General features: G+C 65.1%; 3 protein-coding genes across 6 annotated transcripts; 2 read left to right on the forward strand and 1 right to left on the reverse strand.

Annotated features, from left to right (window-relative positions):
* Positions 1-1762: 1762 nt before the first annotated feature.
* On the forward strand, positions 1763-4067 carry CYC1 (cytochrome c1). Its single transcript, XM_038555798.1, has 7 exons — positions 1763-1895; positions 2426-2622; positions 2705-2831; positions 2918-3075; positions 3161-3321; positions 3585-3685; positions 3764-4067. The coding sequence occupies exons 1-7, from the start codon at positions 1767-1769 to the stop codon at positions 3866-3868; spliced, it is 978 nt and encodes a 325-aa protein (XP_038411726.1). The 5' UTR covers positions 1763-1766; the 3' UTR covers positions 3869-4067.
* Positions 4068-4982: 915 nt separating this feature from the next.
* On the reverse strand, positions 4983-9099 carry SHARPIN (SHANK associated RH domain interactor). Its single transcript, XM_038555797.1, has 9 exons — positions 8724-9099; positions 8465-8639; positions 6230-6361; positions 6014-6155; positions 5848-5938; positions 5615-5768; positions 5431-5543; positions 5215-5343; positions 4983-5137 (listed from the first exon to the last, which is right to left on the reverse strand). The coding sequence occupies exons 1-9, from the start codon at positions 8898-8900 to the stop codon at positions 5054-5056; spliced, it is 1197 nt and encodes a 398-aa protein (XP_038411725.1). The 5' UTR covers positions 8901-9099; the 3' UTR covers positions 4983-5053.
* A 530-nt stretch (positions 9100-9629) lies between these two features.
* On the forward strand, positions 9630-12543 carry MAF1 (MAF1 homolog, negative regulator of RNA polymerase III). Of its 4 annotated transcripts, none has more exons than XM_038555799.1 (8): positions 9630-9762; positions 10513-10642; positions 10743-10871; positions 10947-11112; positions 11248-11369; positions 11452-11571; positions 11688-11894; positions 12015-12543. In XM_038555799.1, the coding sequence occupies exons 2-8, from the start codon at positions 10560-10562 to the stop codon at positions 12034-12036; spliced, it is 849 nt and encodes a 282-aa protein (XP_038411727.1). In that variant the 5' UTR covers positions 9630-9762; positions 10513-10559; the 3' UTR covers positions 12037-12543. The 4 variants fall into 4 exon arrangements, with proteins under 4 accessions (XP_038411727.1, XP_038411728.1, XP_038411729.1 ...); XM_038555800.1 differs by having other exon boundaries at positions 9704-9762; positions 10557-10642; XM_038555801.1 differs by lacking the exon at positions 9630-9762 and having other exon boundaries at positions 10557-10642; positions 11739-11894.
* Positions 12544-12555: the final 12 nt, after the last annotated feature.

Raw genomic sequence — 12555 nt, forward strand, 5'->3', positions numbered from 1 at the left:
CTGCCTTCAGCTCAGGGCGTGACCCTGGGGTCCTGGGATAGAGTTCTGCATCAGGCTCCCCGCAGGGAGCCTGCTTCTCCCTCTGCCTGTGTCTCTGCCTCTCTGTGTCTCTCTTGAGTAAATAAAAATCTTAAAAAAAAAAAAAGTGGTGATTCTGAAAATCAGATTCTAAGTTTCGTCGTTGCTGTTTGTGGCAGTTGTATTGTGTAGTGATTTTTCTGACCTGATGCTATCTAGTCTGTGATATTTGTCCTGTGTAGCCGCTGAAGTCAGCTCAATGGTCAGCTCACGGTGGGACAGTGATTTCCTTTAATGCTTATGATCAGTAAACTTGCCAGTCTTTCCCAAATAGCTCTGTGCACCTGGGGCCTGCCCCTGCAACCGTCTCAGGCTTCACTTCAACATGCAGAGAGGCTCAAGGTCACCAGGGGTAACCACTCAAGGCTTTTTCAAGTCTTTCATGAGCATGTGCACACCCTATTTATGTTGGTGACTTTTTTTTGTTGTTGTTGTTGGTGACTTTTTAAAAAAGATTTTATTTATTTATTCATGAGAATACACAGAGGAAAGAGAGCGGCAGAGACACAGGCAGAGAGAGAAGCAGGCTCCCTGCAGGAAGCGTGATGTGGGACTTGATCCCGGGTCTCCAGGTTCACGCCCTGAGCTGAAGGCAGACGCTCAACCACTGAGCCACCCAGCGGTGTTTATTTAAGAAAAACAAGTCAATCTCGGTAAGAACAGTGAGTTTTGAGGCGTGTTTTGACCGTTTCTGGCTAAAGCTGCTGGACAGCCCACATTCCTGGTACTGAAGAGAACAGGACACCTTCTGTGTAAATAATTGCCCTGACTTAACGTGCCTGAGACCCCTCCTGCCAGCCGCAGCTTTCTGGGCCTAGTAGCCTGTGTGCTCCGGAGGCTGTTTGTTGAAGACAATTACAGGCAAGTGTTTTTTATTTCAAAGTGGCCTGAGGCCACAGGTAACAGCTGCAGCTGCTGGTAGAGTAACCTTCAGGCTTAAAGGGAAGAGCTGGAATACAGCCTCCACAGGGATGTCAAGAGCCCTACATATTTCTGAAATATAAAAGGTCACAAACAGGGCAGCCCGGTGGCTCGCGCGTCGGGCTCGTGGAGCCTGCTTCTCCCTCGGCCTGTGTCTCTGTCTTTATCTCTCATCAATCAATAAATAAAATCTTAAAAAAAAAAAAAACAACCCACACCGCTGGGGTGTTGCAATCCTTTGATTATTTACAGACTTCTGAAAAAGCGGACCGCAATGCCTCCTGGCTTCTACGGGGGCGGGGGGGGGGGGGGGCTGCAGAGCCTCCGAGGCCCGTGGTCCTCCGTCCGCAACCCGGCCGTCAGCGCCCCGGCTCCCGCATCTCAGTTTCTAGGTAACACCGTGCGGCTACTAATCCTGGTCCAAAGGATGAGGGCGAGCAGCGCGTGCGGCCGGGCGCCGGGGGTCCGGGGGCCCGGGGTCCCCCGCCTTCCGCACCGCTCCTCCCTACGGCCACCGCGCCAGGCCTGGAAATACTGCGCACGAGAGCCCGCGCGCGGCCCCGCAGACGCCCCGGGCCCGAAACCTCCGCGGACCGCGCCATCCCCGCCACCGGAAGATGCCCGCGGGCCCCGCCCTGCTTCCGGTTTCCACGCCGCCCGGGAGCGCGGCCAGGCGGAGCCCCGCCCCCTCCCCGGCTCTCGCGACGCCTGCGCTCGGGGCCGCCGCAGGGGCCGACGGGAGCCGCGGCGCGCCGGAGACGGCCAAGATGGCGGTGGCGGCGGCTTCGCTTCGCGGGGCGGTGCTGGGCCCGCGGGGCGCGGGGCTGCCGGGCGCGGGGGCCCGGGGCCTGCTGTGCGGCGCGCGGCTCGGCCAGCTCCCGCTGCGGACGTCTCAGGTGAGCGCTGGGCGCGACCCCGGGCGCCGGGAGGCCCCGCAGCCCTGAAGGTCACGGCGGGGAGGCTCCGGGCGCGGGCCGGGCGGCGAGCGGGCGGCCCCGGCCACCTGGCGCCGCTGCCCCCGCCGGACCCCCGCGCCCTGCCCACCTGGCGCGCCCGGGAGCAGGACCGGCGCGAGGCCTCCGAGCCGCAGAGGCGCCCTGTGCGGAGCGCGGGGGCGGCGGGCGCGCTCGCTGCGGGCTCGGGGCTGGGGGTGACCCGGGGGGCGCGCCCAGGCCCGCCCCGCTCCGGCCTCGCAGACCCGGCCCGCGTCCCGGCGCGACCTCAGCCCGACCTCGGGCGGCTGCTCGTGACCTTGGCCCGCCCGTGTCGCCTGCCGTGCAGCCGCTCCCCCGGGCAGGAGGGGGCGGGCAGGGCGCCCCGCGGACGTGGCCCGCGCCGGGCGAGGGCGGTGGGCGAGGCGGGCGCGGGAGGCCGCCCCGGTGGGGCCTGGTGGGGCCCTGGCAGGCGCTGAGCCGGGCTCTTGCAGGCAGTGCCCCTGTCGTCCAAGGCCGGCCCGTCCCGGGGCCGCAAAGTGATGCTGTCGGCGTTGGGCATGCTGGCGGCGGGGGGCGCGGGGCTCGCCGTGGCTCTGCATTCCGCCGTGAGTGCCAGCGACCTGGAGCTGCACCCCCCCAGCTACCCGTGGTCCCACCGCGGCCTCCTGTCTTCCCTGGACCACACCAGGTGCGCTGCTGGCTGGCTGGGGCAGGGTCTGGGGCACTGGGCGGGATGGAATCCGTGCCCCTAATCCTGTGCCTGTCTTTAGCATCCGGAGGGGCTTCCAGGTATATAAGCAGGTGTGCTCCTCCTGCCACAGCATGGACTATGTGGCCTACCGCCACCTGGTGGGGGTCTGCTACACCGAAGATGAAGCCAAGGCGCTGGCTGAGGAGGTGCGGGGCCTGGGGGGAGGAGGACCTAGGGATTGGGGTGCCCACTGTGCTGGGCGGCAGGGTCGTGATGGGGCTCTTCGCGGCAGGTGGAGGTTCAGGACGGCCCCAATGAGGATGGAGAGATGTTCATGCGGCCAGGGAAGCTCTCCGACTATTTCCCCAAACCATACCCCAACCCTGAGGCCGCCCGAGCAGCCAATAACGGAGCACTGCCCCCTGACCTCAGCTACATCACTCGAGCTAGGTAGGCGGGCTGCCTGCAGGGTGCGGAGGGGAGTGGGGGGAAGCTCCGTGTGAGCCGGGGCTCAGGAGACTCGGATCGGTCCCAGGCACGGTGGTGAGGACTACGTCTTCTCCCTGCTAACCGGCTACTGTGAGCCACCCACCGGCGTGTCACTGCGAGAAGGCCTCTACTTCAACCCCTACTTCCCTGGACAGGCTATTGGCATGGCGCCTCCCATCTACGATGAAGTCCTGGAGTTTGACGATGGTGAGACGCCCCCACTCTGGGGACCAACAACCTGGGTCCTCTTCCCCCTGTTGGGACGCTTACCCTGCACTCTCCTTGGCTCAGGGTGGGTGTGTCTGAGCCGGGTTAGCATCCGCAGTCCTATCTAGCCTGGGCAGGGGGGTCCCATTGCTTGTACAGCCTTGGTCAGGAGGCCGTCTGACTGTAGAGGGGGATGCTCCAGGGCTACCCTGGGCTGCATAGGGACCCCCAAGAGCAGCCCTTACCACTTACCTTTGGCGCAGGCACCCCAGCTACCATGTCCCAGGTAGCCAAGGACGTGTGTACCTTCCTGCGCTGGGCATCTGAGCCAGAACACGACCATCGGAAACGCATGGGGCTCAAGGTGAAAGGGTTGGGCGTGAGAGAGGGGCTGGGCTTGGGTCCTTTCTGCTTCCTTTCTCTAAGCTTGCCTCGTCCCCAGATGTTGATGATGATGGGCTTGCTATTTCCCCTGATCTACGCCATGAAGCGGCATAAGTGGTCGGTCCTCAAGAGCCGGAAGCTGGCATATCGGCCACCAAAGTGACCCTGCTCCATGGCTGCTCACTGTCTTGCCTGAGGGGGCCCTGGAGCCGAGGAGCCACCCTGGACCTGTTCAGGCCTCAGCTGGCCCTCTTGGCCAAACCCCTCTTTCTTTGGTTAAGAGGGAACGGGGCAAGAGACCAGGTTCTGGTTCAGACCCTTCAGCCCCTGCATCATGGAAATAAATTAAGTTTCTCAACACACACGTTTGAGCTCTTGTGTAATGGGAGCACAAGTCTGCAGGGGCCTCTGGGACTGAGACCCATGCTCTTGAGCTCCCGGAATGTTCATGCCATGTCGTCCAGCCAGCATGTTGCCTGCTGAGTGGGTACTGAGTCCAGTACCAGTTGTGGGCCGGAAAACCGCTGTTAGAGAGGGCCACGGCACCCGACGAGGTGCAGGTACCCAGTCACAGCCACAGAGGGCCTGGCTTGGCCAGCCGCGGCCCAGGGACCTGGTCGGGTAAGCAGCCATCTGTCAGCAGGCTGAACTACTTGGCTTTCATCCCGAAGGCAGCAAGGAGCATTTCATGGGGGAAGAGGCCTGGCCTAAAGTAGGAGCTGCTGGGGAACGGGAAGAGCCCGAAGCCAAGCTGAGGAAGCAGAGCTAGGCAGAGGCTGCCTGGAATGTGCCCCCGGCGTCCTGCCTGGACAGCCAGAAGGAGCAGGATGCAGGGGTTACGGGGTGGCAGCACATGGCCGTGGCTCAGGGCTCCCAGCTTCGGAGTTCTTGTCCCCCAGGAGGGGAGTGTAAGGAGCATCCTGGCTTGAACAGCCCACAGGTGGTGGCCAGAATCTGGGAAGGGTGAGAGCCAGGAGGAGAAAGCAGAGCACCTGCTAGGCAGCTTCTGGGTGGGCAAGAGGAGGAACAGTCAGCGGCCCGAGCGGGATGGGTGCTCTGTGTGCTCTCGGGTCTGGGAAGAGGCCTCAGCCCCATGCTTCTAGGAGCCCTGGGGTTTGGAGTCCCACGTACTGGAGCCACCAGGGCCTGACTGGGTTGCCCCCCAGCTGAGGACCAGGCCCCACCTCCGCCACATTTCATGGCCGTGGGGCTATGCCCTGCTCTCCGTCCTCCCAGCCGCTCGGTCTGCTGACGGGCGCAGAGATGGGGGCACTCAGTTGGCTCAGAAGTGTCTTTAATGACTCCAGATTGCAGCCCTCCACAACCCTGGCCTGATGCTGGTGAGCAGTCAGCAAAAGTCGCCTGAGAGTTTCAGGACAGGCTCCAGGGACCTCGGGCCCGGAGGGATCAGGCCATCCTCTCTCTTCGAGACCTGGGGGTGAGGGCAAGACGGGTCATCCTGCTGGCTTTACCACCGTGCCCCCCCTTACCCTGCTCTGCCCTTGGTACCTTTGGCGGCTGGTGGGTGGAGGCTGCAGGAAGGGGGTCCCAACTGCAGGGCTTCTGGGTGCTGCACATCTCACAGCCGGGTCGGCTGGGGGCATTGATGAATGTGCAGGAAGGGCAGGACCAGCCAGGCTGGGGAGGCGGGGAGACTGCGGCTGCTTCTCTATCCTTCAGCTGCCCAGCAAGTCCCAGGCCCACCCGGCCCAGTCCCTTACCCACCTGAAGGGGGCTGGGGAGGCTGGCTGGCTGAGGCGCTCTGGGCAGCCCCAGTGACTGCGGAAACAGGCGACTTAGTTCCCCATCTGTCTTCTGGGGGCCCAGAGGGCTGCGTCCTGCAGTAGATGAGGTGGGGCTCAGCGCGTGTCAGCTCCCCCTCTCCCTCCCCTCCACGTCAGGCACTAACCTGAGGCCTCTCCGGGCGCTGAGAGCAGATAGAGGAAAGCAGGATCCCCATCCCGCCGGACCCCATACGAAGCAAGGCTGCGCTCGGGCACACACAGGCACTGCCCGATGACCCAGCGCTGCACAGCTGGCGGGAAGCCAAACTCCGAGAACACCTGGGGCCAGAGCATCGAGGCCAGGTAGTGTCACCAGAGCCCCCGGCCCCCAGCAGGTCTCCCCAGCCCCCATGCTTACCTGCTCCTGGAGAGTTGCGATGGTGCAATGGGGGTGAACTTGCAGGGACACGTGGGCAGAGGACGCAGCATCTTCAACTGTGACCTGTAGCCTGGGCCAGAATACAGGTCAGGGGGGAGGCTGAGCACCCCGGAAGGCTGGGACGTCAGAGTGCAGCAGGCCTCACCTGATGGGGCCAGGAGGGAAGCAGGCCTCCCGGAGCCGGACGCTGAGGGCCACGTGATGCTGGGCCAGCAGGGCTGCTGCCTGGGCTGCCCCCTTCTCATCTCCGTCCTCGATGGCCCGGGCCAGGCGCCCCACCAGCTCCTCTGTGGGGGGAGAGAGGCCCATCAGGGCTGAACGCACCCTGCTGCTTCCAACCCCCTCTGCCAGCTGCCTTTACCTTTCTCCGGAGAGTCTCCAGGGCTCCAGCAAAGATCCACCTTGGGTTGTGGGGTCTGGAGTGTGGGCACTTCGGGGGGGCTGGGTGGGGACACAGGGCATGTGTCTGGGCCCAGGGCTTGGGGCAGGCTGCCTAGGAGGGAAGATGTGGGGTGGGCAGGGGTCTCCTGAGATCAGAAGGCCTGACGTCTGGTGTCGGTTTCCAGGACACGTGCCCTCCCTGCTTACCTCAGCCCACGCCAGGGCCCTGGACCACACGTTAAGCAAGACCTCCCCCAACCTTGGCCCTTGCAAACCCCTAAAACGTCCCTGCCAACCCCTCGGAGCTGCAGCTGCACCTGGCTTTTCCTTGGGCTCCACCTTGCTCCTGTCTAGCCCCACCAGGCCCTTCCACCAGAGCTTGGCCACTTCTCGCCTCGACTGGCCCCACGAGCCTGCCAGGGATGCTCCCTTGGCACCCAGAGCCCCGCAGTTAGGGTGGTCTCCCCCTGGTGCCTCAGGGACCTCCATCCTCCCTACTGGCTCTACCGTTGGTACGTCAGCCCAGGACACCTTGGGTGCTCCCGCTCCACACAAACCCTCCTGGGCCCCTGCCTGCAGGGGCCCTGACCGAGCTGGCGGTGCCGCTGTCTGCCCGGCTTACCTCCCACGTGAGGCCCAGCCCACCCACTGCTGACGCAGCTCCTGTGACGGCCTCAGCCCTCAGTATTCGCAGCTGTCTGCCCCCTGACCCGGCCTGACCTGGCCCTGACTTGGCTGAGCCCCGGGATCACATGCACACTCATGCCTGGGGGCTTTCGGACCTGCCGCTTCCCGGCCACATGGGTGAAGGGTCCACTAGGATCTTCAAGTTTCACCTTAATGAAGCTTTCCCTGCCATCCTACTTAAAATACAAACCCCTCCCAGCGCTCTAATCTCCTCCACCATCTGAAAAGATCTTACTTATTTTTGTTTCAATTATATATATATATACATATACATTTTTTAGGAAGTGAAGAGTGAGTGGGAGAGAGAATCTCAAGCAGACTCCCTACTGGGCGCAGAGCCTGACTTGGGCTCCTTCCCGTGAACCCTGAGATCGTGATCTGAGCTGAAATCAAGCGTCAGACGCTCAGCCGACTGAGCTGCCCAGGAGCTCCCCAACCTACTTAGTTGAGAGGCACCTGGCTGGTTCCACTGGTGGGCCATGTGACTTGATCTTGGCGTTGTGAGTTCAAGCCCCATGTTGGGTGTAGGGATAACTTAAATAAATACGGGCGCCTGGGTGGCTCTGTCAGCTAACCGTCAGCTAAGTGTCTACCTTCAGCTCAGGTCGTGACCCCCGGGGCCTGGGATGAGCCCTGCAGGCTGCGGCTCTCTGCTCAGTGGGGAGCCTGCTTCTCCCTCTCCCTCTGCCCCCTGCTGTGTGTGCACCCGCTCTCTAATAAGTAAAGTCTTTAAAAAATAATACATACTTTTCACCTAATAAGTATTTTTGGGCCGACACACAAGGTCACGGTAGTTCCAAGCGTACAACACGGCGATTCCACAAGTCTGTACCCTACGCTATGCTCCCTGCAGTGCGTGTTTACCTGTCTTAGGTGTCTGCCTCCCTTTTAGGATCTGAGGTTTGATCACGCCACACCCGCGAGGCGTGAAGTGCTCAGTTCAGAGCAGGCGCTGACTACAGGCTGCGCTCTAGGCCTCTCTTCCGCCACCGCATACGGTTTCCTTCTTACTCTCTGGCAGCTCTTCTGACACCTTCGTGGCCTTGTCCTCTGCTCCCTGCATGTCCGCCTGTCACTGCTCTCTTGCTTCGCTCCCCTAGTGAGCTGGGTGACCTTTCCCACCAGCCTTTACCCTTCCGGGCGCGGGTGCCCTGTGCCCTTCCTCCTGGCTAGCCGTGTGCCCCGTGCCCTTGCACGCAGGCTCTGTCTGGGCGCTCCACAGTACTTCTCCCTCCAGCTTTGCCTCAACCACTATGTCCTCCGTCTCGTTAGCCACGAACTCCTGCCAATTCCGTCTCTGGAGAAGCCTCGTCTCCAGCAGGTGCCAGCCAGTGTCGGTAGCTCGGATCCCGCCTGGGCGCCCCGGCTGCCCCAGCCCCAGGCCCGCCTGCCCTGCCCCTGCGCACCTGTCGCCCTCCCCCTCCCGGAGCCTCCCGAAGCCTCCCGGAGCCCGGCTTCCGCCCGCCGCCCCGCGCAGGCTCCAGCGCTCAGCCCCGGCCCGGGCGCGTCCTCGCCGCGGCGCACTGACCATCGCGTCCCTCCATGGCGGCCCGTCGGACCAGGGCGGCCCAGCGCCGAGCGTCCCGGGCGTCGAGGAAGTGCAGGCTCAGGGCGCCGGGCCCTCCCGGCGGAGGCTGCAGCTCATGCCGGCTGGGGCCTCGGACCGTGTAGGAGACGGACTCCAAGGGCCACTCCGAACCGCCCTACGGAAGGCAGAGTCGGGCCACTTAGGCGGCCCCGGGCCGGTCCTCGCGCCGCCGCGCCGCGCCCCCGCCGCCCGCACTCACCGCCCCGGGGCCCGCGCCCAGCAGCTGCAGCCGGAGACGCCCGGGCCGCTCTGGGTCCGCGCTCAGCTGCAGCCTCCGCAGCTGCGCCTCGGCGTCCGGGCCCGCGCCCAGCGGCCTTACCGTGGCCTGCACCGCCAGCAGCACGGCGGCCGGGCCCGGGCCCGAGGGCGGCGCCATCCCATCTCCGGTCCGGCCGCGCTTCCGTGGGCTCGGGGCTCCGAGCGCCTCGGCCGACCGGAAACTGGGGCCGCGCGCTTGGGGTTCCGGCCGACACCAGAGGGTCGGAGCGCCAGCCTCCCGGTCCCGCTGGGCCCGGGACCCACACGGCCCGGAGGCTCGGCGGCGGAGGCGTGGTCCAACGGTCCGGGCCCGCCCCCCCGCGCCCGGCCGGTGCGGGACGCAGTCCCCGGGCTCCTTCCGGCCCGCCCCCCGCCCCGCCGGCCCACCCCGGGGGCCGCCAGCCACTCTCGGGAGCGCGGGCCGACAGCAGGGGCGGGACGCGCGAGGGGTGGCAGCCAATGAGCGCCAGGGGAGGAGGCGGGCTCGCGCGGCCCGGAGCGTGACGGACAGGCGGCGCAGCCAGTCGGAGCGGACGCGAGGAGTGAGCGACGTCAGCCGTCCCCAATGGCGCTCCGAGCTCCAGGTCCCGACGGCCGGAGCGGGCCACTCAGGGGCGGGGGGCCGGGCCTTGCGGACGCTTGTTGTTGTCCGGCCCGGGGAAGCAGAGGTCGCTCGGCCGCTCCTGCGCTCGTCCGGGCCTCGGGTGGCGGTCGGCGGGCAGGTCGGTCGCGGCAGTCGGTCGCCGTGCAGGGGCGAGGCTATGTCGCGGTGGCAGCCCGGCAGGGCCGGCAGGGCCGGGAGTAACGGGACGTCGCCGCGGAGCCTCTTCCCCCGGATACAGTGCGGCCCGAACGGAGGCCGCGCCGCCGCCCTCCGGTCCTGAGGAGCCCGCGCTGCCCGGAGCCCACAGCGCCCTCTTACCCGCGCCGACGTCCGCCGGCCCGACCCGGCCCGGCCCCCGCGAGCGCCGCGCCAGCAGGTGGGTGTCCGCCCGGCGCCGGGCGCCCAGGCCAGGCCTCCAGAACTCCAGCCCCCAGCGGACTTGGCGCCGGCGCGCGTGCGCGGCCCGGGGCGCGCGGCCTCCTGGGACGTGTAGTTCTCCGCGGCGGGCTCGGGGCTTTCCTTGGCCCCGGGCGGAGAGGCGGGTTCGGCCGCCTGACCCCGGAGCGCCCCGCGGCCGGCCCCGGGCCCTACGGGGGTCCTGCGGCCTGCCTCTGCCTCTGTTCCGAGGAGCTCGGCGCACTTGCGGAGAGGAACGGAGAAGCCTATGGGTTTCCTGTGCGCCTCCCTGGGGAGCCCGTAGGACAAGGGAGAGCGCTGCCCAGGTGACCGACCGCAGGCCCCCGCCTCGGTGTTCGGGTCCTCACCGGGCGCAGGAGTCGGCCCCTGGGCTACTGCAGGGATCCCGCGGGCTCGCGGCGACGCCCCCCACCCCCCATGGTGGGTGATGCTCTTGCGGCGGGACGGCCGTATCCCGGGAGATGAAGCCCCGGACCCTAGCATGAGCGGGACCCCAGGGCGCCCTGGGTGTCGGGGCGGGGAGCAGGGGCTGGCGGAGCTGGAGTTTCGGCTTGCCACCCTCAGGTAACAGGATCTGCTCTGCCTCTCCTGCCCCTGCCGACGGCAGGGGAAGGACCCAGCTTGTTGCTAACGGCTCCACTTGCCATCAGGGAGGCCAAAGGCTGAGCCCCAGGGCCCAGGTCCTCATAGACTGGCCTCCTGTCCTCAGGCAGCACTAGCCCCTCTGAGCACAGGACCCCCCTCCCCCCCAAGGACATGAAGCTGTTGGAGAACTCCAGCTTTGAGGCCATCAACTCACAGCTGACAGTGGAGACCGGTGATGCCCACATCATCGGCAGGTGAGGCCCGGCCTCCGAGGGCTCGCGTCTCCCAGGTCACCGTGGCCCTGCGTTGAGCCCTGTGGGTGGCAGGCTCCATGGTCCCCCCTGCCCCCTGCAGGATCGAGAGCTACTCATGTAAGATGGCAGGAGACGACAAGCACATGTTTAAGCAGTTCTGCCAGGAGGGCCAGCCCCACGTGCTGGAGGCACTGTCTCCACCCCAGACCTCAGGCCTCAGTCCCAGCAGGTGAGCCGGGGCAGAGTCTGCCCGCCGGGGGCCATGGGGTGCAGCGCCTGTGGGCTCATGCTCTTCTCCGCGCAGACTGAGCAAGAGCCAGGGTGGTGAGGACGAAGGCCCACTGAGCGACAAGTGCAGCCGCAAGACCCTCTTCTACTTGATTGCCACGCTCAACGAGTCCTTCCGGCCTGACTACGACTTCAGCACAGCCCGAAGCCACGAGTTCAGCAGGGAACCCAGCCTCAGCTGGGTGAGGGCCGGGTCAGGGGTGGGGCCCGCAGCCCCCAGCTGTCCTTACCACCCTGCCTACTTCATTGGCCCCTGGCTCTGCCCCGATGACGCGTCCTGTCCTGCAGCCTAGTCACCCCGACTGTGACCGCCCTAGGTGGTGAACGCAGTCAACTGCAGTCTGTTTTCGGCGGTGCGGGAGGACTTCAAGGCCTTGAAGCCACAGCTGTGGAACGCGGTGGATGAGGAGATCTGCCTGGCCGAGTGTGACATCTACAGGTAGGCTGGCATCCCTGCAGGTGGGCCCCGGGTGTGTGCGGCACTTGGGCCTTCATACTGCCTCTCGCCTCACGCCCCCCAGTTACAACCCAGACTTGGACTCAGATCCCTTTGGGGAGGATGGCAGCCTCTGGTCCTTCAACTACTTCTTCTACAACAAGCGGCTTAAGCGGATTGTCTTCTTCAGCTGCCGCTCCATCAGGTTAGCACCTTTCGGCCTCCTTTCCCTTAGCTCCTGTGGGGCCCACACACCACTTCCCCCGCTGTGCCCACGCCATTCCTGATTTTGTCCTCCTTGGACCTCCTCCCTGGGGTCAGCAACAGGCCAGGGGTAGGCAGTCCTAAGACCAGTTCCCACACCTCCCCCAGTGGATCCACCTATACTCCCTCGGAGGCAGGCAACGAGCTGGACATGTTGCTGGGGGAGGAGGAGGAGGAGGAGGAGGAGGAGGAGGAGGAGGAAGACGGCGGAGGTGGAGGCAGTGAGGGCGGACCCGAGGAGACCAGCGCCATGGAGGAGGACAGGTGTGTGATGGTTGCTGTGGCCTGGCTCTCTGGAGTCGTGTGGATGGGCAGAGTGGGCACCCTCTGGCCTGATCTGGCTGTCGGCTCCTCTGAGCTCACCGTGCACCGCCTTCTACCCAGGGTCCCGGTGATCTGTATGTGAGGACCAGGAGCAGAGGCCCCAGCTTCATTCAGCTTCACCAGTGCCTGGAACTGCCCACTCCAGGGGCCCCAGGGCCTCCCCAGCTGGTGGCCAGCCCCTGGCCCTGCCTCGGCTCCACACCACCGAGGCCACGCCCACCTAGCCCTTTGGCTCCCGCCTCCAGATGTCTACTTACCCCACAGGCTCCAGCTGCCCCTGCTGTGGTTGGACAATAGCACAGGGCCTGGTGGGAAGAGTCACTGCCCTTTCCCAGTGAACTGACACAGGCAGGGACAGCTGGACTACAGAGTTTATTTTTATATTTTGTGCCGGATCGGGCCTGGGCCTGCACACTCCAGCCCAAAGGGCCTGAGACCCAGTCAGCAGGCCCCTGTGGTCACCACCCTGGGCTCGTCCAGCCCCTGGCGCCCACCTGTACCCCCTCCCCCACCTCGCCCGTTGGGCAGCGTGCACTGAGTGTCACTTTGCTGCAGCTGGTTTGTTTCCAATAAAAATTTCTGTGACTTAGTGGGGACCTAG

This window comes from Canis lupus, chromosome 13 (genome assembly GCF_011100685.1).
Source record: "Canis lupus familiaris isolate Mischka breed German Shepherd chromosome 13, alternate assembly UU_Cfam_GSD_1.0, whole genome shotgun sequence".
Taxonomy (NCBI): domain Eukaryota; kingdom Metazoa; phylum Chordata; class Mammalia; order Carnivora; family Canidae; genus Canis; species Canis lupus.

Excerpts from the sequence above, each read along its gene's own strand:
- CYC1 (XM_038555798.1), top strand. The coding sequence starts at position 1,767 with ATGGCGGTGGCGGCGGCTTCGCTTCGCGGGGCGGTGCTGGGCCCGCGG. Across the intron at positions 2,832-2,917 it reads CCAAGGCGCTGGCTGAGGAG|GTGGAGGTTCAGGACGGCCC; the intron begins GTGCGGGGCCTG and ends TCTTCGCGGCAG. Across the intron at positions 3,076-3,160 it reads AGCTACATCACTCGAGCTAG|GCACGGTGGTGAGGACTACG; the intron begins GTAGGCGGGCTG and ends GATCGGTCCCAG.
- SHARPIN (XM_038555797.1), bottom strand. The coding sequence starts at position 8,900 with ATGGCGCCGCCCTCGGGCCCGGGCCCGGCCGCCGTGCTGCTGGCGGTG. Across the intron at positions 8,640-8,723 it reads TGGGCGCGGGCCCCGGGGCG|GGCGGTTCGGAGTGGCCCTT; the intron begins GTGAGTGCGGGC and ends TGCCTTCCGTAG. Across the intron at positions 5,544-5,614 it reads AGCGCCCGGAGAGGCCTCAG|GACGCAGCCCTCTGGGCCCC; the intron begins GTTAGTGCCTGA and ends CATCTACTGCAG.
- MAF1 (XM_038555799.1), top strand. The coding sequence starts at position 10,560 with ATGAAGCTGTTGGAGAACTCCAGCTTTGAGGCCATCAACTCACAGCTG. Across the intron at positions 10,643-10,742 it reads GATGCCCACATCATCGGCAG|GATCGAGAGCTACTCATGTA; the intron begins GTGAGGCCCGGC and ends TGCCCCCTGCAG. Across the intron at positions 11,370-11,451 it reads GCCGAGTGTGACATCTACAG|TTACAACCCAGACTTGGACT; the intron begins GTAGGCTGGCAT and ends CACGCCCCCCAG.